Below are 21474 nucleotides of genomic sequence, written 5' to 3' on the forward strand. Positions count from 1 at the left end.
CATTTCTAACCTTCAGAAAAATGCCACCTTTCAAAACACAGGAATAAAAGAAGTTATCAGCAATATGTACTTCAAGTGGCAAACATTTATTTGAGGAAATTACCAGTATGTTTATTGGAGCTGTTGCTTTTAGTTGAGAGATTTAGGGTTTGATTGAATGCCTTGGGGACTTGTTTATTGGAAGCAGAGTGCATAATCATTCCATTTCACAAATATTAAACACAACGTTAAACTGCAGCTTTGACTGCGCTTTCCAAATATGTATGGAACACGAGCTAAAGCAATAAACATCAGTTGTGCTTTTGGCTCTACTTTAGAGTGACTTGTGTGGCAGAAATGAAGACAGAGATGATTGCTAGCACACTCCCTCCTCCCCATCATATTTAGGGATCAGTTGCTGGCAGGAACTGGAAGAACTGCAGAATGGTTCTCAATTCTAGGAACAATGAGTAAGTTTTATTGTGGCAGCCAGAGACCTCAGCTCTAGCATACACTTTATATTGATTTTAGAAAAAGCAAAGTGTTGGAGAGGGACAATAAAAATACTCTCAAGAAATATGCCAAAGATTTAAACCCTCTAGACTCTATTGCTGAAAAATTTCAGATTTTCTTTGTACTCCTAGTACAATGTGATGAAGTTGGCCTAGTATGTTGTCTTCATATTAAAACAATGTACTTTTAAATTTCACACTCAAGGTTGTCAATCCAATGTTCTAGATATTCTGTGATCCAAGTGCCACTGCACACTCTGAAAATAATCTTCAGTGTGTTCCACACCTTTTTCCACAGTCAAAACAACTAGGTTTATACAAAAAAACCATTAATTTTTGCCCTGAGGACTCCTTTTTGGTCCTCTCATGCTTTGACTTATCTGAATTTTACAGAAAGCAGGTGAGTTTATAGGCTTCCCTGAACAGTGATTGGTGAGGCTTTTATTGAGCAGACTGTGGAAGAAGTGGTTCCCGAACATGAAAATTTATTGTGGTCTATTTAGACCAAGACTAATACAATTTTATGCTTCCTCCTTTGTCAGTTTTAGTGGTTCATAGAAAGAGAAACCTTTCCCAGTCAATTTAGGGACTGTGATCACAACCTTAAATCAGTGAAAGATAAAGATGAGAAATGGACGTTTAAGGGCATTTGTTACTCTCTGAAAGGTTTGTACATTTTTCTAATGCATTAAGGAGCAATGCTGTGGAATATAATCTCCTGGGAAAGAGATTAGATCCAGGAAAATGGAAGATCCATGAAAGTGCTCTATTATTATTAAAATCGTTTATTCTGTGAAAATTTTTAAGCAAAAATCGTACGGATACGCAATCAGCTGTAGATACTACTAAAAAAAAAGCATTAATGTATGTGTTAGGCTAATGTAAAAAACCACATAAACCTCACATATAAGTCATTATTCCCTTCTTAAAATGCATCAATCCTTTAAAATATAATTTCTCCTTTCTAACAAAGAGTGTAGGTCTACACGTAGAATGAAGTGCCTTGCAGACAGTTCCACATTTCTTTGATTTAGTTCTGCATCCATGGTTTTGTTAATGGAGCAGCATAATTGGTATTTTGTTTGGGATAATTGTCCCCTGTTGGAACTGGAATATGGAAGATGGCAATATACACAACAATATATATTTGTAAGGCCTACAAGTTCCATATTTCCAACACACCCATTGTAAATTAATATGAAATTTATTGTCAGCTTTTCTGCTAGGTCACATACCTTTTATGACCCTGTTAACAGGAAGCTTGAAGTCAGCAAGTATTTTCAGAAAATATATATAATTTTGTACATGTGACATTCACCTATATTTCATGCATCAAAATATTCAGCACCTCATTGTAATTCTTATCTTAAAATATCTGTTTTCCCTTCGTTATGCAAATTATACAGTAATTGAGGCAGTAATTGGGTAACATTATCAAAAAAATTGGGATCTGCCTGCAGAGGGCATGGGCAAAGAGAAAAGGATCCTGTTGGATTTCCTGAACTTGTAATGAGTTGCTGCTGGCAGAAAAGTCTTGAGCAGCTTAATGCTCTAAGAGATAAATCTGAATATATTGAAATGACAATGACAAGGCAGCAGCAAAGTTTGTTCCCAAGAATGCCTCTGTCTCAGGACAGCAGATGTGATTTGTGCTGACTGTACTTTATGTGCTCACATGACAGTAAACAACATTGGTTTTGGTCCTGAAAGATATTCAGTGTCAAAAGATATCAAGATGTTAGTTCCACTAGACTGATAGAAAGGTGAATGGACCCATCCAAAAGCTCTGGGCTTGACTTAAAAATTTATCTTAATTTTCTCAGTCTTCCTGACTTGTAACAAAAGTACTTGCTTAAGAGATTTGTGTTAGTCTTTTCTAACTTGGCTAGGAAGATTGCAAGCACACCTCCTAGAAATTGTTGATACTGTTGGAGAAACCCAAAAAGTTGGGTAGAGACAGGAAATTTTTGCAAGAATGAACAGCAATTACTTAACAGAATGAGCAAAATTATTTTCCCTTTCAGTTTCTAAAACCAGCTCAAAGTTGGGCAATGCTTTTACTTTTCCTTTTCTTGTAGAAGGTTGCACAGTGTAAGAGGAGAATGTATTGGTAACAATGCCAGTAAGTGTTGTGTGAATTTTGTGTTTATGTGTGCATATGAGAGGGATCTAGTACCACCTTGAGCACATTTTAGAAAGTGTAATTCAGGGATCTGTGCTGGGGCAGTGCTTGGCTAAAAGATCTTGCTCTGCAGTTTCTTATCAGTTACCAGAAACTAGCATTTGTGTTAGCTGCATGCTTTTCAAGATGCCAAATAACGTGAATGTTAATTCAGCATTATGTTGCCTCCTGCTAACTTACCAGAAAGCAGGTTCTCATGGATAATGCTAGCAGAGCCTAGTGGAAGGGAGGAGCTGAAGGTGTCCAGCAGATGCCCCTTACTCTAGTGCATTGATCAGCAGCAGGTTCATTCATGGCAGCCTCTTTGTCCCACTTCTCTGTCTTCTCCCACGCTTGTTACTCTACAATACTTTCCATCCTCCCCTTCCTCCAACTTTGCCCTTGACAACATCCCATGGTAAGTTTTTAGCAATCCCTAAATACAGATTAAGGGCTTGCAGCCTGAAGCAAAAAAAGACTTTGTTTTGATTTCTGAATCCAGTGGTCCATGAATTCTAATGATGCATTTGTAACATTATTTTAAGATTTATTCTAAGTTCATCAGTCGGTTCATACTTATATTGTTTACTTGCAAGTGTGTATTGGCTGGGCCCTGAATAGGGTGCTTAGATAGAAGCAGAATTTCCTGGCATTTTGTGGTGCCTGTTAGATGCCTGCTGCCACTGATTTGATAGCCTAGCTCAAGGCATGTGAAAGTTCTCCCCTTAGTTAATCTGATATGTTAGCAGCATGTATTTTTCTTACATTCTGGTTGTCTTCATAAACTGTTAAGGTGGGTAATAGAAGCTTTATTCTTTTAATAATTTTATTTATTAATATAATAGCCTATGTTTGGGGAATTACACCACTAATAATTTGGCATAGATTTATGGAGGAGCACTTCTCTGGTACATGTGGGTGTTTTCCTAGAGTATTTTGTGGTTAAAGGATTGAAGGTGGTCACTCTTTGGACTTTATTTCTGATCTGAAAGGAGTTCTTAGCCAAGATATTTGTTGTTCTCGCCTTAATAAAGGGGGTTAGACAGTAATAGATTCAAACAAGTGGTCTTAGAGTAGCAGCCTCCAAGAATGTGTTAGGCATCAATGAGCTAATAAGATTTTCATAGCAAATTTGCAAATGTATTTCAAGCTTAACTTGTTAAAGCTTGCATTGGTTTTTAGGGATCCTTCATTTATGAGATTTTGGATCCTCACTGATGAGAGACAGATCTATGTTTTGCATCTTTGTCATATATGTCTCTGTTATGTACTGATTAATGTTGAAATTATTTTGGAGGCAGATGCTGGATTCATGCATTCACTTCTTAAATATATTTTCATGTAAATAGCAATTCTATTCTGTGAGTCATAATTATATGCCATGAAACATCCATATTTTTTTTGACTATCACATTTTCCTACCTACCTCCTATTTCAGCAATTTATCTCTTAAGCATTACATTTATAGTTTTATTTAAGTTCTAATATTCTGCAGAATTTTAATTTTCTTCAGCTGTGTGACTTACCTCTCCCCAAGATTCCTGCTTCTTATACACATGGATCTGCCTATAAGAATCCATGGAATGGATTATGACTATATAGGCATCATAAAAGAACACAGATTATCATTAAATATTTCCTGTAACTTGACATAATTTAATACATGGGTGAGGCAGTGTTTGAACACCCTGAAAATGAATTGAGTCATAGTAGCATCAGATGATTTCAGCTTTGTGATGATGACTGATAGTCATGTTTCTCAGCAAGGCTGAATCAGTGTAGAAACTCAGTAGTCTTCTGAACTTACAAAAAGAAATGTTGATTTGCAGTGGAAGACTAAGAAAGAACTCCCAGTTCTAATGAGTCAGGGCACATTATGCGATATTGAAAAAGCTCTCTGCATTTGTTAATTTCATTTGTCTTGGATATAGAATGTATACCTGCCCAGAATAAGAGCACTTCAAGGTGTGTGTCCTCCTGTCCGTGCATAATGCTTTGGTACTGTGCATCAAACCAATGAATTTAACTTAAATTACAGTTGCTCTACTCTTAATATCTATATAGTAGCGTGGGCGGTCGTGCTAAGGACTCATGGAATCATATTTCTAAATTAAGATATAGCTTAAACATAGTACAGAAACTTATTGTTGTATCCCATGTATTGAATGGATTTGTTTAATGCGCAAGGGCGTAAGCGGCCCTATGTCCGGCTAGCAGAGAGGGTATGGTGGCCGACGCCCCTACGCATCAGAAGGCCAGCCCCCCTTGGCGTCTTGGCCTCGGGCTGGGCTGGATGTCGGACTTGGATTCGCGCTGGACGAGACGAGAGAGGAGGCGACCCCTTGCTGAGGGTGAAACGTCGGTTTATTGAAGTGCCGGTGGCAACCAACAGATGGACATGCCCACAGCAAATGCCAGCCAACAAATGGGAATGGCACCCACAGCAAATGGCCCCAACTAGTGGGAGAGACAAGGTTTTAAAGGGAATGGGAGGAGAAGGGAGGGAAGCCCAGCTATCCAATAGGAAAACATAAAGGGAGGTGTTGAACATAATTGACATACATAACTAACCAGTGAATACAAAGTAAAGGAGGGGCCCCAGGACCACAGCCAACCACAACCCCCAGAGAGAAGATTCTGGAAGGCTGGGAGGAGAGGGGGGTGATTGACTGGGCCCAGGGAGGAGAAAACTTTACTTATATGGTGGGATAAGGGAGGAGCAATTATGTAACTTGGGAGATTGGCAACTGAAAAAAGGGCAGGGTAACCATAGCAACTCAACTGTCAGGGCAACAGTGGCGGGAAAACTGGGGAGGGAGGAACCATTTACAGAGAACAAAAGGGGGACATATATAAAATGGGGGAGCAAACTGAGAAACTTAAAAACACACCACAACAGTTTAACAAATTAATTTTCTGATTTCAGTTATAATGATCATAATATTGTCCTAAGTTCAGTGGTTCTAAAGAAGTGGTACTTTTTAAACCTCTTTCTTATTTAACAATTCTCTGTCATCATCTGTCTCAGCCTGTTTTCCTAAATGCTTCCTTTTGCAGGTTGTAATACAGTGAGAAGAGCTATGAATTCTCTGGAAAATGGGAATGTGTTGTATTCTTTATTAAGGCAACATTTGTTAAACTCACCAAAATAAAGCTTAATGAACAGCGTATAACACAAAATATTTCCACAGAGAACACTTTGTTACAGAACAAAAACACCTGCTAGAACTAATGAATCCTGAAAACTGCCAGGTTTTGTAGCTGAGATGTCCATTAACATTAGCAGTCTTTATAACAATGACAGTGTATTGACATATTTTGTTTAACAGTAAGTCTATTTGTATACTGCTGAATAAGTCATTTCAGATTTCAGCCAGAATTAATTTTTCCATTTATGGAGCAGGGAAAAAGTGTTTCAAAGTATTTTAATAATTTTCTTTCAAAATTCTTGGACATTTTACTGATAAACCCATAAATTTTTAGTTTTGAAGACTGGCTTTGTAGTTCTCAAGCTTTCAAGGTCATGCTTTAAAATAATCCTGTTGAATACTCTGTGAGAGTTATAACATCTCACAAGTGGGCAAAATACAGAGCAGAACACTGGATTTATAATACAGGGAAACAAAATTATTTTAAAGTGATGCTTATTTCTATTTTTCAGTCTCAATACAAAAAATATCCAAGTGGTTACACAACTCCCACGCTTGTTTACCCCTCTAAATATTAAAAAACATTTTTGTAAGTGGAGATGTATTTGCACTTTTGGGTTCATTTTTTTTAACTAATTCTTTTTCCATGCTGCTTGGAACAGCTATTTTCAGTGCTTATTTTGGTTATTTGGTGCAGATGAAACCCATTTAAAAAGATTAATTAAATAATTAAAGTACATCCACAGTATGGGTTTCGAGTGCTTTAGGTGCACAGAATCAGAGAAGTTAAGTTTTCCCCACACTGGCAGAACCTTTTCAGTAGTACAGCAAGCTTTTGAGTTTTCTGGTACTGCTTTTTTTTTTCTCTCTCTTTGCAGAAATCTGAGTGTAAGAGAAAAATGAATGATTTCTTTGCAGTTCTGTTTAGTTGGTAGAGTTCCAGGTGCCTGTTGCACTGAAATACTCAGGAAATTCAATCTCTTATTTATACCATACATTTAGATAAATGTATCTAAACTAGAATAAAAATTCTGTGTACAGTAATCCTGTTTTTTAAAAGCTATAGTAAAAATAATTTTGGTCAGCAGAGAGTGAGCCAAATTCTGTCTGTGGATATCTTTCTGGAATCTCCAAAGACAACTTCTCTCATTTTGCAGTTAAGAGAGAATAGAGATTGGTTTAAAATAATTAAGAAAGCCAGAAATCTCTGACATCTGGCTTTAAGTGTAAGGGAAAATCTTATTTCTGAAGAGGAATTCCCCAAACTAAAATAAATATCTCAACCTTGTTTTAATTGCATCATTTATAATTTTGGACTCAATGAATTTTAAAGAAAATAGCCTGAAGATCATGAAGATTGGACAATGTGTCAAAAATTCACTATATGACTTTTTCTTTAAAATTTCAGATTAATCTCTTTTTCAAATAAATAGCACATCTGTACTAATTCCTTTTTCCTTCATTTGCAGATGCAGAGCCGCGGTATTTGGTTTCAGTAAGACCAGCACGCGTTTCAAATAACAAGAAATCTTGTTCAGGTATTTTAATATTACTGCATCTCTTTCTTAAAATATTTGAAAGAAAACAGACCCTTGTGCTGGATTTCTCTGAAAAGATGTTTCTACCTGTAGGCATCTCACTGGGATGCACAAATTCCGTACATGGAAAGGTAAAATATAGGACAGTGTTTCCTAGTCAGTAGCCACACACATGGTGCCCAAAACATGAAGATGTACCTAAAGATTTTGCATAAAGTTCTTACAAATGAGAATTTAAATTTAGAATACTAACTTCTGATGTTTAAAGACATTAAAATTATCCTTCCCAAACTGCAAGTAAGGATTCCTTCATCCATAGACATGTTAATGCTCTTCATTCCTCATTGGAACATGGTAGTGCAATCTACTACTAAGTTTGCTAATGCAAGAGGTTACAAAAAGTGATATTTCCAGCTGAATCTATACACGGCAGAATAGAAATCTGAACTTTGTTTTCATAGTTTCAAAGTCTTCCTATATGACCATAATCACATGGTTAATATTGTCGATTCTGAATTCCTTACTTTAATGTGGAGACTTCTTGCAGGAAGTATTTTCTTGCAGGCAGAATTTTTTGTAACTGGATGGTTACAAAAAATAAACTCATGACCTATCCCTGGGAGCACTCAAGGTCAGGTTGGACAGATCACGTCTGAGAAACCTGATCCAACTGAAGATGTCCCTGCTCATGGCAGAGGACTTGGACTAGAAGGTCCTTAAAAGTCCCTTACAACCCAAATTATTCTATGATCTTTGGATTATTTTTTTTTTTTCCTAACTCCTGGTAATGATTGGGATAAACCTTTTCTTGCTCTATGCCAGGTATAACACAATGTCTGGAAAGATTTTGGAAAGTGATTTAACCTTCAGCCTTCAGATGCAGCATATATATATGTTGGTTTTTAACATAGGTTTTGTAGCAACATATTCATAATCAACATAAAGTTAAAACCAGCATGGTTAACATTTCTAAATGTACACACATGTATTGGTTGAAAATAGGTTGTCGGGCTGTCACTGGCAATAGGGTTGAAAAGATGTCAGTAGAAAGTTAGTCAAATCTGGTTCACAACAGTGAGAAAAAACCCTTTAGATCAGTGACTTATAAATTTTCAGGAAATGTTGGTCACCTGTATGTTTTGAGGAGGTACAGATCCTTTAGATTTTTGAAGTATGTAATGTGATGTAAATATACTGATTTCCTATAGTCAATCATCTTTCAAACACCAGAGATTATCCTTGGACCTATAGTAATTCATAAACTACAGGTTCAAAATAGAGTCTCTACATAATTTGTTCATTTCCATCTGTTAGCTTTTAAACTTTCTTTAAAATAAGTTATTTCTTCCCACAAGAACTGTACTCCTTTATACAGAGCAAAGCTGAAGTTCAGTATATGACCTGATTTCCTTTATACAGAGCAAAGCTGAAGTTCAGTATATGACCTGATTTCAATATAGTCAGTAATTAAAGGAGAAAATTCCTTCAGATAAAGACACTGATTCAGATCTGCCTCAGTTAAAAGCAAAAGAACTTTTGTAGGTTTTATTTCACTCTTAAGAATGCCCTAGAAAATATTTATTATGTGTAGAAATATTTGCAGTGTTACTGAGAAACCTGCCAAGCAGTTACTATTTTTATCACGTCCATGGAGACTTTCTTATGTCCTGGACTCTGTCATGTCTTCTGTGATATAGTCCAAGATAGCCAGAGTTTTTAATTTAATCTACCTATACCAAGTGTACTTAAATCACCAAATTGCCTTTTCAAAAAACTAGTTTTAACTGGAATGTTAGGTTGAAAAAATGTTCACGTGATGTGATACTGCCACTTTTGTTAATCATATGTTAAAAATAATGACCATGAAAATTAGAGAACTGTTGTACTTTTCCCTTCAAGCTTAGAAGAGATCTTCATTTACTTAATTATCCATGTGCAAAAACTTTCCTTTGCATAACGCAGGAGAGAGAAATTAACTTTATATGTTCCTTGTATAGGTCGGAACAAGACACAGAAGCCCCTGCAGCTGGTGGTTGGCACTCTCACCCCAACCTCTGTGTTCCTCTCCTGGGGCATCCTGGTCAATCCTCAGCATGACTGGACAGCAACAAGTAACTGTGCTAGTGACAGGTAACAACAGAAATGGATGGGCTTTATTGCTACCATGAGTTCCCTCAGGACAGCTCCCTGCTGTGATTAATATAAATTTACAGTAAAAATTAAAGCGTGGCAAACAATAATTCTGAATGTGAAGTCAGTTTTTTCATTTGCTCACTCTAGTGCTTTGCAAATCTTTACTTGACAGCAACTTCAGTGAGACATCTACATGCTGAATTACAAATCTTGCTATTTCACACTGGATCCTTTGTTCTTAAATTAATGGCCTTGGATCTACCTTCGCTTGTATCTCAACCAATTGAAACTTTGTTAAATTACAGGAAATATTTTACTTTAGAGTTGACTGAAAAAGTATAAAAGAAGCCTTTTGTTGTGCTGAGCTGGGGGAACGATGCCTTAACGCCGTTTGATTTTTGTTTTTTATTTTATCTTATCACTAAAACTGATACAGAACAGCTTTCATTAATTTTCTGTTGCAAGTAAAAAAGGATCTCTTCTATGTTAATATTTTTGGCATGTACTGGGCGACACAGTAGGTGGGAAACTCAGGAAGTCTTGCAAAGTAGCAGTTTCAAGATAAGTCATAGTGCAGAAGAACTTCTCAATTAAATGCACTATTATGGTTTAGTCAACCCTCTGTAGATGAATAAAATTATTTAAATTGCTAATGCAGATGTTTTCCCTCTTGTGTTTCTCTTTATATTCTTCTTTGATGACGGAAGAATATTTTTATTTTCATTTACATTGTACGAAGCTCTATTCTACTCAACAGTGTTTTGTAAAACTAAAAAGAAACATTGTGAACCCATGGGATACGTCTACATGTTTTGCAACTGTTATCTTTTGTGTTTTAAATGTTTTTTGGTTGGGTTTTTTTTTGGTTCAGAACATTTCTTTTACCTAATATTTTTCGAATTTGTAGCTATCTAATTTAGACTTGACTTTTCTTACTCTGGTGTTCATAAAAAAACTCTAGCTGACATGATTAAGCTGGATGTCAAACATAGACTATGTAGAAAACACATCCCATTTAGCCAAAATTACTTTTTTTATACCTTTACAAAAGTTTCATACCTTTACAAAAGGACTGATCATTTTCAAGCATCAGAAACTTCTAATGAAAAAATTTTGGATCTTCATCACCAATCAGAATTTCAAACATTATTGAAAACATGTTAATGTTTGTTAGGAAATAGTTATGAAATGTTAGTGAATGTCCACGGGTGAAATCTGATCAGATTTTTCTTCAATAGAAATAAAAGTTGGTTAAGGCTCAGATTTTGCTCTTTCAGCAAAGGAAGCAGCAAATATTTTCCTACTGTGTGAAACTGAAGAAATGAGCTGATTTTGGATGAGCCTGTAAAGTGTTCGAACATAGTGATTTTATCTTTGTGATGTGTCAGCAAGGAACTTATCTTTATGTGATGTGTCAGCACCGATATTGCAGCAGCCATTGTGCAGTGAGAATGAAGAACACATCAGGAGAAGCCCATATCCTGTATCCCTGTATCCTAATCCACCTGGAAATTCAAGGCAAATGGTATCCACCACCATGCCTTCATCAATTCTGTGTTTTCTCCTCAGTAGCTGAATGTTCTTTTTGGCCATTCATTGACTCAAAGTTGGAACAAAGTTTTTAACATAGTTTTTCAGTTAGGGCAGTGTGCTACTAGTGTCTTGCTACGTTTAGAATATATTGTGAGGTATTCCTCCTCTCAGGAATTAAAGTGTGCATTTTAGTGAAATATTGTCAGACAGGAGTAGCTAGTTTGAAAACATTTATATCTGTTACAAATGATCTTATCAAAGATAGGTATATTCCTATAACCAGATTTCTGTTTTGCAATCAAGCATAACAAGAAAGTTAATGAAGAAAAAAAAAGTCACTTAAGTGGTGCTCTTATTAATTTTACCCTTACTGGACCAAAGTGCTTGTGATTTGTATAAATTATGAGAACAGTTGCCCAAGTGACCATGGTGTGTATATGTAGAATTCTAAAAAAGATTAGATCCACATATAGTTCTAGTCAGTGTGTAGAAGAAAAACTATTAATTTATTATATTGATTTGAATTACTGTTGATAATGTACAATAAGAAAAAAATAGGAAGCAGCCCATTCTTAGCAAGTTAGTGTTGTGATAAAAGTACAAGTCTTAAAAAGCCAGTAACAGATTCACCAAAATTTCAGGGGCAATCTACCTGGCTTGATGCTTTTTCATCTGGCATATTCTCCTTACTGTGATTGTTAATCATTCTTAAGATTTCTGGCTAACTTCTAACCTTTGGCATTGGCAGCACATAGCAGTACTCAGGACCTCTTAACTCAGTTCTGTCAGTCAATGTCCCACCAAGGCTTGAATTTGTAACTCCCCATGACCTGAAATGGAGTCACTGTTCTCAGCCTTAGATTTTACCATCTCCATGTGGATGTTAGGCTTTTGTACAAGTGTTGCATAATAAAAGTTATTTCAATGTGTTACTGAGTCAGAAGATAGAAACCACATGGAATAGCACAGTTCTGCTGGCCAAGGTTTTCTCCAGTGCAAGTTTGACCTCAGTGGGATATTCCTTGGAAGATCTGGATTTGTGAGCAAATGAGTTTGGAGTAAGCGGTGCCATATTCTCAAACAGCCTTGATATCTTTTACTGCTTCAATGAAATTACTGCTTCCTTCTTCAGGGAACATAGTGGTCTTCTGGATCTATGAGATTTTTAAGAAACTCCGATGAAAAAATTTACTGTGATATTTTTCAACAAGCCATTCTTTTGGCTTAACTCCCTAAAGATTAAGAGCATAAGCCAATAAAGTGCTACATATTTCCCTCAAGATAACCCCAAATGCTAATCCCCTGTAGAAACAAAAGTATTCACTGCCATTTTTGTGGACTGGAAATGGAAGGTGAAATTTTGAAGCATTCTTCAAGTGCCTAATATCTCTCATCAGAGCCCTCAACACTAGAATTTAAACCAAACCAAAAATATCTAAATCAAAAAACTCAAGTACAGTTGGTGGAACCTTTCTCAGTATCCTCTGCTTTCTGACATGAGTGGAAGACAGTTGATGAGGGAAGATGGCAAAATCACAATATGCTGCTGCACAGTCATGTTCAGTTCCTCTTTTTATTATTTCCAAGAGAGTAAGAGGTTTTTTCCCTCTCTGCCTAGCTGTGTTCAAACAAATATTAGTGGACAGATCTGTCAAAATAAAAGTACTCATTTACTCTCCATCCAGGTCTGAAAAAGAGAGAATACTCTGTAGATTTTTCGTTCTTCGTATTTGCTTTGATTAGGACACCTCTGTAGCTGGGGGTCAAAAAAGGTGGACTTCAACTTTCATTTCTTTAGGAAGAAAAGTCAGGGGATCGAACAAAACCCATTATTTTCTGTGTTAGATTAAAGCAGAGTTTATAGATACAGTAAAATATAATATTCTATTGAGTGGATTGTGTAGAAGAACAAACATTTTCATATACATGCAAAAATAGGAATTTAAAATCTGAAGGTAAGTCTATTTTAAGTTAAATGCTGTGACATTTTCACATTGGCATTGTTTTAATTGCTTTACCTGTAATTTAAATGTCCTAATGTTGTACTTGCAAGTATCAGAAATTTTGTGGTTTATTTTGTTTTTATCTGATGCTTTAAAAAGAAAATGTAAGAAAAACAATAAGGGAAAACCAGGGAAGAGTCCATACTTAGTCTTTGTGTTGCATAGTACATAGAAGTAGGGTTTTTAAAATCTGAAATTCAGAAATAAATGTGCCTATCTCCTCCTGTGCTTATTTACAAACTTCCATCATTATGCAGCTGCCAACTAAGTCATACTTTGTCTTGCAAGTGTCATACAAAATGTATTTTAAACATAGCAGAATTTCTTAAAGGAAAACATACAGCAGCAAATCCACTCCTTGAGTTTCAGATGCGTTTGAGTTGCTGTTGTGGGAGCACATGCTAAAAGCTTGTTTAAATTGGAATGATTTGTTCAGTCTCTCCTTTTTCAGACTCTCACTCTTCATTTCAGTCGTTCTACTGAAAGGTTTAAGTAGAAGACGTGAATTTTAGCGATCAAGAGTCAAAACTAAATTAGAAAGGGCTTTGCAAACCTAACTGGTAACCATCACTGGTGTCATTCTTTCCATTTTTTATATATGCCAGTGTCTGTTACTTTAAAGAAAACTTAGCAGTAAAAAAGGAAACAATATAATCAACTTCATGGGTCAATTTGGGCAACTCTCAGTGTATGAAAAATCATATTTCAAACTATTTCTTTTATTGCTTTCTAGCATTAAATGGATGCTGCACTTCTAATGAAGTCTAACTTTAAATAAATAAATACCTGTTATGCTGATAGTCTCTTTTAAAAAATTCTGATTACATTCCTTTGAACAAAAAAGAAATGAGCTTTCTAATCTATTGTCTCTGGCAACACAAAATCACAGAGCTGGAATGTTTTTATATCTCAAAGTCTTAATTGTTTGTTTAGTGTTACGTGTGACTAAAATAGTCATGATTAAGTTGTTTGGAGTTTTGGTTGGGACCTGGTTCCAAATAAATCCATGGTATTTATACAAACTGACCTAGTCTTGAAATCTCACAAAACCATCTGCCTTATAAAATTTCCAGTATCTAATTGTTTGTGTCTGAATATTTGACTGTGGAAGCATGTTCTGGGAACCTGGCTGAAATGAGATTTGGTTTAAAAATGGAAAAATGGCACTGGAATTCTTGGCAAAACAGTATCATTCACACTGATAGATGAAAACTTAGTGTCTTGCCTATCCATCCTAGGATTCTACTTCTTTTAACAGTGGATAAGATTTGCTTCATCTCAAAAGCAAAAACCCTCTGTGCTCTTTCCTTAAAATTGTCATTTTATTTTGGTTTCTAGTACAACAAAAGGCTGTCTCTAAACTGAGAGAGTAGAGTTTGCATTGTAGAGTTTTAAAAAACAAACTTTGTAATCTGAACATAGAAGAGAAACAGCCTTTTGTGTCAGGCTGAGAGTCTTTTACATTGACTCTGCAGCCACAGTAATCCCTGCAGTCATTGGCCTATGAGTAATCTTGTGCTCTTGTGGCTTCCTTTGAATTATGAACTTGGTCTCACTTATTTTATTTCTGCCATCACACTTTGTTTACGTCTTATGTGGAGGCAAGCAAAGTAAAAATATCATCAAAAATACAGAGTTTCAAGAATGTAGACACTATACATTCTATGATTTTACACAAATGTATATGGAGGGAGGCTCTCTTGATGAATGTAGGCTCTTTATTCCTCTGCTGTGGCGGATTTTGCTTTTTTTTCCCCTCATTATTACAGAGATTATTTCTGAGTGCAACAAAACTTCTCACTTGCTCATGCCATCTTTTGTTTTAAATTGTTGGAGTTTTAGCTGTCCAGTAAAAAGGAAGGAGGTGAAATTTTTCTACAGTTCCTAGGGTGGCCTCCTTGGTGGTATCTTCAAATGAGTGAAGCATTGCCTGTTAGTGGAGAGAGGGAGGAGCTAACTTTTATGGAGTTTGACAAAAGAGCTCTAATGTTTTATAGAGTGCTAGCTGGCAAACAGAGTAACCCCTGCAATCATTTGATTAGTATTTGTTGTAAATATAAATACAAGAGTATTCAATAAACATTTTTCTGGTAAAATGTTCCCCACCAAAACACATAACAAATCAATAAATCTAAATGAATTGTTAAGTTAAATATTGTTAGGTCTTTATGCCTGCTGGGAATCTAGATTGAAATAATTTATCACCAAGCATAGCTAGGTGTGCCATCTCCTTGCTGAAACATCAAACCAGTATTCACAGGTGGGAATAGCATTTCTAGGAGCATTCCACAGTGTATTAGCTGTTAGAACCCTGTGGTGAGCAATCAGTTTTTCCTTTTCTTGCTTCACAGAGATAATGGGAAATATTTTATTTGAGAAACATGTAGTGTAGCTTTCCCTTCTGTGTTAGTATGACAGCGCTCTATTTCAGCCTGCCTTATGTTGTTCTGGAGGGGATCTATGCAGATGTTTTGCTGAATGTTTCCAGTTCAGCCAGCTGCACTCATTTTGTGCCTGTATGTCACTGCCGCGAGGGGACTGATAGATGTGAGTGGTGACTGGATCTTGCTGCTTACTCGTGTCTTCAATTATATGTGTTGACTGTTTGATATTGTATTTTTGATGAAAGAAAGGTTCGAAAAAGGGAGAAATTAAAATTACAACAATATTCAATCAGTACAGTGTTCTCAGGCAGACACTGAAATTGCATTTTATTTGGCAGTTTTTTGGTCTGGTTTAACAATGAGTTGTTGTTCTTTGATGACAAAACTTGGCATTTCTGAATTTTCACTCTATAAACAAATGATTGCATTTTCCCAAAAGCACATGTAGATATTTAGATATTTTTAATAGTCAAATGATTGTGACCTGCAAATTCTTACATGGAACTTCATTTTTATTGCTTTTTATTGAAATGGTTGAGGAAATTCTGTCATCACAGTCAGTGTTTTTAGTACTCACTATGGCAAGTTTCCACTGAAATAATTATACCCTTGGTGAAGTTTTTATAGGCTTGGAAATCTTGGAGTTGAGAGCACATTTCTTCTGTGCTGTATGTTTCTCTTTCTTTCTAATGGCATAGTTTGGCACAGTTATGAAAATCTTCTTTTCAGATTTTATAATAGTCTTGAGTTTAAGTGAAAGATGGGGCCTTTTTTTTTTTTAATTGTGCATGTGTTCTTGGTATTTTAATTTATATTAGAGTGAAGAAATTTCCAGGTGTGGAGACCGCATTAAAAAGTAGAACATTTTGTGTGCTAGAAGCAAGTGGGGACAGCCACTTAAAAGTCTATTCATTATCAACAAGTTTTTAGTGGTTTTTTTTCTCCTTGTTTCTGATGCAGCTGTTCTTTTAGATTTTCCAATAACTGAACTGAAGCACTATACTCTCTTTTTTCCATCACATACAAACACTTTATTTCTATCCCATTGGATTAAAAAGGTAGGAAAAGGTAAGGATGAAGATGAAAGCAAATGAAAATTCTTCTTTCAGGCAAGGGAAGAAGGTGACTATTTCCACTTGAATTCACATCTGATGTCTGTCTATACTTATTCCAAATCTCTCTCCAAAAAACTGTATGGGGTCCAGTAAGAGGCATTTGTTTTGAAGATTAAATTTGTTTATTAAAGTTACATCCTTTGCAAGACAGTGACAGGGAGTTCAAATAAGCTTTTCCTGTTGGTTAATGTCTCTGTGACTACGTACAAATAGATTAGGAGGACAAAGGAGAATAATTTTTCCTTCTTTTAATGTTGCCAATAATGGATTGTTTAAAACGTTCTTTGTCAGTTCAACTGACAATTAGGTCTATTATTTGACATTTGATTAGATCACAGCCCACAGAATTAAGGAGGCAGATTATTACTTGGTAGTCCTGGAACTGAGAGTGGATATTAACTACATGTCTGTCTTTATTTTTCTCCTTGCTGTTTTCTTTCTTTCCTTTTCAAGTTGTAAGTTAGACTGTATCTTGTTTTGAACACAAAGTAGTACAGTTAATGAAGTTATGTGAGCCAACATAAATACTGATCTTGGAACCCGGTGAAGTACCTGAATTGTAGCTCCTGGTTTACAAGGAGAATCTGTATTTTTGGTGCCAGGAAAACAAATTTGACAGTTATGAGATAAAGTATGTAAACAAAGTGAACCATTATGTATGGAAATATTTTCCATGAGTGACACTTGCCTTGTCTTAGGTTGTGTTTTAATAGTGAAGTAGGAATTTCTGTCTACTCAACAGTCACATTTCATGTAAGCTGTACTCTGAAAGTGATCTTCTGTAACTTCAGCAGAAGCAGCTTTATGAATTGGCTGTATTAGGTTTGGTCCACTAAGTAATTTTAGTCTGGACTTTTGAAAATTTTTCACTTGTTTAAGAATCTTTTTTGGTTGGTTTGAGGTTTTTTAAGGAAGAGATTCCTTTGTCTCTATATAATTGCCAGTATAATGCCTGTAATAAATCTCACAACCTTGATTTGCATGCATTAAGTTTTTCTATTTGAGTGTGGCAAAATTCAATTGGACTGAATTTGTCCCTTTTCAGATGATGTAAATGTGAGATAGATATGGATGATGGATATGAGTTATTTATGTTATGTGTAACAATTTTCAGTAATACTTGGATTAAAAAGTTGCTAAATCTCTCTGAGATTTGATTTTCCAAGAAAAGAAACCTCCACTCCATTCTAGTAGTCATTCAGTAAGTATATTGAAAATGAGATTGTCAGCCAAGGGAGTTCTAGTGCTGAAGCTCTCACCCTTTCCACTACCTTGATTTTGGTTGGTTAACAGTGCAGTCATGCTTTTTCAGGGTGGTGCTCCTTGACAGAATTGGGCAATTTCTGGAGAAATGTTTCCTAATTTCACAATCTGTTAACATTCATCATGTTATTAAACTGCTGGATGTAATGTCTTAGTTTATTTTTTTTGTTTGAAGTGGGGGCAATACATAATGGGATCTCTGAATGAGGAATGTATTATGCAAACAACAGATATTACTGGTTTTCTCTGGATAATGTTTTTGGACTAATTTTGACAGGAACACCTTTCACTGGATGAATGTAGATGATTTTGAGAAATCAGTGAGGCTTCTTGACTAGCAGACTCATGCTTCAAATGACTGGTTCTGGCATATGTCAGAATTACAGCAACTGCTTGGACAATGAACTTACACTTTGTGGTTAAAACCTTTCATAGAATGGATATTTGTGAATAAGGAGACTGTTCTTTTGCTCTTTGTACAATATTCCTAATGTCAGGGTCTATTTGATGGGGTATATATATGTGGAATTAATCTGGCTTTTCTGATATTTGGTGTCCATTAAAAGCCAGTAAGAACAACACCATCATCATTATTATTTCATTATAATAATTATTGTTATCATTATTATCATTATTATTTTCTCACAAAAATTGTTGTAGTGAGACCTTTGCGTAGATTTATTTTTTTTTCTCCAAGCAGGTTCTATACAGTTCGCTACAGAGAAAAAGGTAAAGACAAGAAATGGGTTTTTCAGCTCTGCCCAGCTACAGAGACAGTGATTGACAATCTGAAGCCAAACACACCTTATGAATTTGGAGTTAAAGACAATGCAGAGGATAGTGTTTGGAGCAAGACTTTGAATCATAAAACAGTTCTCTCTGGTAAGTATTTGACCATAGTTAATCAAATAGCTGCTGATTTTGACAGTATTTTCCCCTCTACTATGGAATTAAAATAAGCTACTGATCGAGTTTTTATTGTTTAAATGTCATGCATTACGCCCCTAAAAATTCTCTTATGAATTGCTGAAAGTAGAAATATTTTGGTTTTGAAAAACTGCCACCTAGTCTTCTGAAAGGTGTTCTCTTGTCATTGCAAATAGAGGATCTGCTGCAGGTTATTAGAATTCTAATGGTGTTTGGTACAGATACGCATCAAGTGTTGAGTATGAATATTTAGACTTCTGACTGAATTCTAAGCTTTTTCCTTAGGCCATGAATAATAAGATGATCAAGTAATGAACTAATCCATCACCCAACTAATCCACTGAATTTCTTTTCTATCATGAGTGATAGAAATTATTAGTGTTATTTGAATCTTCTTTTACACCTGCATTTGCATTGAAGCTGGTCTTCAAGCTAGACAGGACCTGTCCTGCCTCAATGGGCCCTTTATGACTCCACTCAAAAGATGAATTTGAAGCTAATTTACAATCAAAGTATTATATGGATCATGTCTGAAGCATGCAGTGTCATGTATGCTTTTGTTTTAGTTTTTATGGAGCAGTGTATAACACCTATGGCTGGCTGTCAGTCATATTTCATGGTTCTCCTCTGAAATCCCAAGATAATGCAGGAAAAGTGATGTCAAATTAACCCTTGTAAAAGCATGTATTGCTGAAAGAATCACTCATACCTGTAGAGGAAATAGGCATCAGTAGAGTTTTCCTCCTTGTAATGAGAAGAGAGGACTTGTTATCCCATTTGATTTATTTTCTCAAATATTTGCATAAAAGTATTTTGAAACTTGATGTTGCTCAGTAGATGGTGGAAACTCCTATGCTTAGTATTTTTAGCTTCACTCAAAATATAAAGAATGAGAATTCTCATTAGAGAGCCTTATTCATATGAGATTTCCAGCTGAAATTTAATTTGGACTTCACTTTTGACTTGTAGGTGAGTTACAGAGCTCAATATACTTGAGGATAGGCAGGGGAGCAGCATGGTGGCTTGCAACACTGGGGAAACCTTCATACTCCCTAATAAACAGCTTTGTTTGCCTTAATTATAGAGTACAAAGCTTTGAAGCACATGCCCAGTGTCCTTGGAGCTGTTTTAGCTGTCCAGAATAATGCCATGGATATAGCGCACCTTAGAGAGGATATTGGTGGTAGCCTTTATCTATACCTCACAAAAAGCTCTGCTTTGCAGCCTGACAGATATCCTACCAAGTGGTTTTTTTCTGTTTTTTTCTACATTTCAAATGTCTTAAAGTCATCTGTAGAGCAAGTGATGAAATATATTTCAGCTCTTAGAATAAGAGGGAGTGATGAGTGCAAATATTTATTATTACTTGTTAAAGACTGGTGAAAAAATCACCAAATTTTATCTTTCTATATGATGTATTTCTAAATTCTGTTTCTTACAGACATTAAAATTTTTAATAGGTCAGGAGAATCATTCATGTTAGCTTGTGGAGACCCATTGAGTTTGGTTGAAAGATTATTTCTTCTAAGAGTTCATATTCTATTTACATAAGATTTCTTCTGTCTGCAGTGTAGACTTGTGTATTCAGTGGATGCTTCTGCAGCAGCTAAATCCCAGGAGTTTGTAATTACCCTGCATGTCTATATTCTGATCTTCTGATAAAGAATCTTATAATAGGAAAATTGTCAACACTTTCAAATTCAAGCCTTTCATATTTTTAGTGGTAGATACAGAAAATGTGGGCAGTAAACAGAGTGTGTGTATTTATAATAAATGTACAGCCAGATCCCTGTAAAGTTTATCAGTCAACATGAACAGACACTTCTTTTCTGTGCTAATTCCTTGTTCTGTGTCAAGTTCTTCTCATATAGGAGAAGCATCTGAACCAACACCAAACATCCTTCACTGTACATGTTCTTTATCCCTCTGAAGAATATATCAGTTATAGATACTGAAAGTTCTTGTGCATGTTCCTGGATCTGTTGAATCCACAGGCTGAATTTTTGTTATATACTAAACATGTTGGGAGGAGTTGGGAGGAGAATCTGCTTTTAATTCATTATTTGAAAACACATTAAAGGCATGGCAAAAGTTCAACATTTATTTAACTGATTTTTTTCAGAAGAGATGAAAGTAGCTTATTTCAGACTGTCTTGCCATGATTTTCTCATGAAGTCATTGAGAAACTTCTGTCACTTTTCTCTTGAATTTAGGCCAATAGTAAGTCCTGTTATTTAGAAGTACCAAGCACTTTGAAAGACTTGTTTCCAACTCAAGTGTATCTCAATTGATATTTCTTTAGAGTTTAAATTTTTTTCTACTTCTCATTTGTTTAGGATGGAATTTGTAAAAAAATGTGATAACATGCAGCTTGACTCTTGTTTGCACATCCATTGTTGAAAGGGCAGCAGAAAAGTGTAAAGGTTGAAGATGCAGAGAAAGTTTGAAGCAGCAAGCTAGAATTGAGTAGGTGCTGAACAGGACTGTTTCTTGACTTACTCAACAGCTGCATCACAAGAAACTTCTAATACTTAGAAACTAAGAGGAAAACTTAAGAGAAAAAAATTCAGAGTTTAAGCTTGGAGTTTGTTGATACACTGAGATAAACAAAACTATAAACAAAACAAGAAGAATATGTTTCATTTCCTTGCTGTCAAAATGTGAAGAGAGGGACTTGCAGAAATATTAATGGATCTGGAGACACAGGAAAAAACAATTTTTCCATTATGTGTTTTTTATACAGGCTTTTAATTAAGCCTTCTAACTTTCCAAGCTGA

At 35.6% G+C, this 21474-nt stretch overlaps 1 protein-coding gene across 1 annotated transcript in view; it reads left to right on the forward strand.

The window, feature by feature from the left end:
- Positions 1-21474, forward strand: part of ABI3BP (ABI family member 3 binding protein) — a 137349-nt gene that overhangs the window by 22273 nt on the left and 93602 nt on the right. Inside the window, exons 3-5 of the mRNA XM_074536084.1 lie at positions 7271-7339; positions 9337-9469; positions 18471-18652. Of these exons, the coding sequence (XP_074392185.1) occupies positions 7271-7339; positions 9337-9469; positions 18471-18652 (384 nt within the window). The remainder of the gene's footprint in view (positions 1-7270; positions 7340-9336; positions 9470-18470; positions 18653-21474) is intronic.

Source organism: Zonotrichia albicollis, chromosome 2 (genome assembly GCF_047830755.1).
Source record: "Zonotrichia albicollis isolate bZonAlb1 chromosome 2, bZonAlb1.hap1, whole genome shotgun sequence".
Lineage (NCBI taxonomy): Eukaryota > Metazoa > Chordata > Aves > Passeriformes > Passerellidae > Zonotrichia > Zonotrichia albicollis.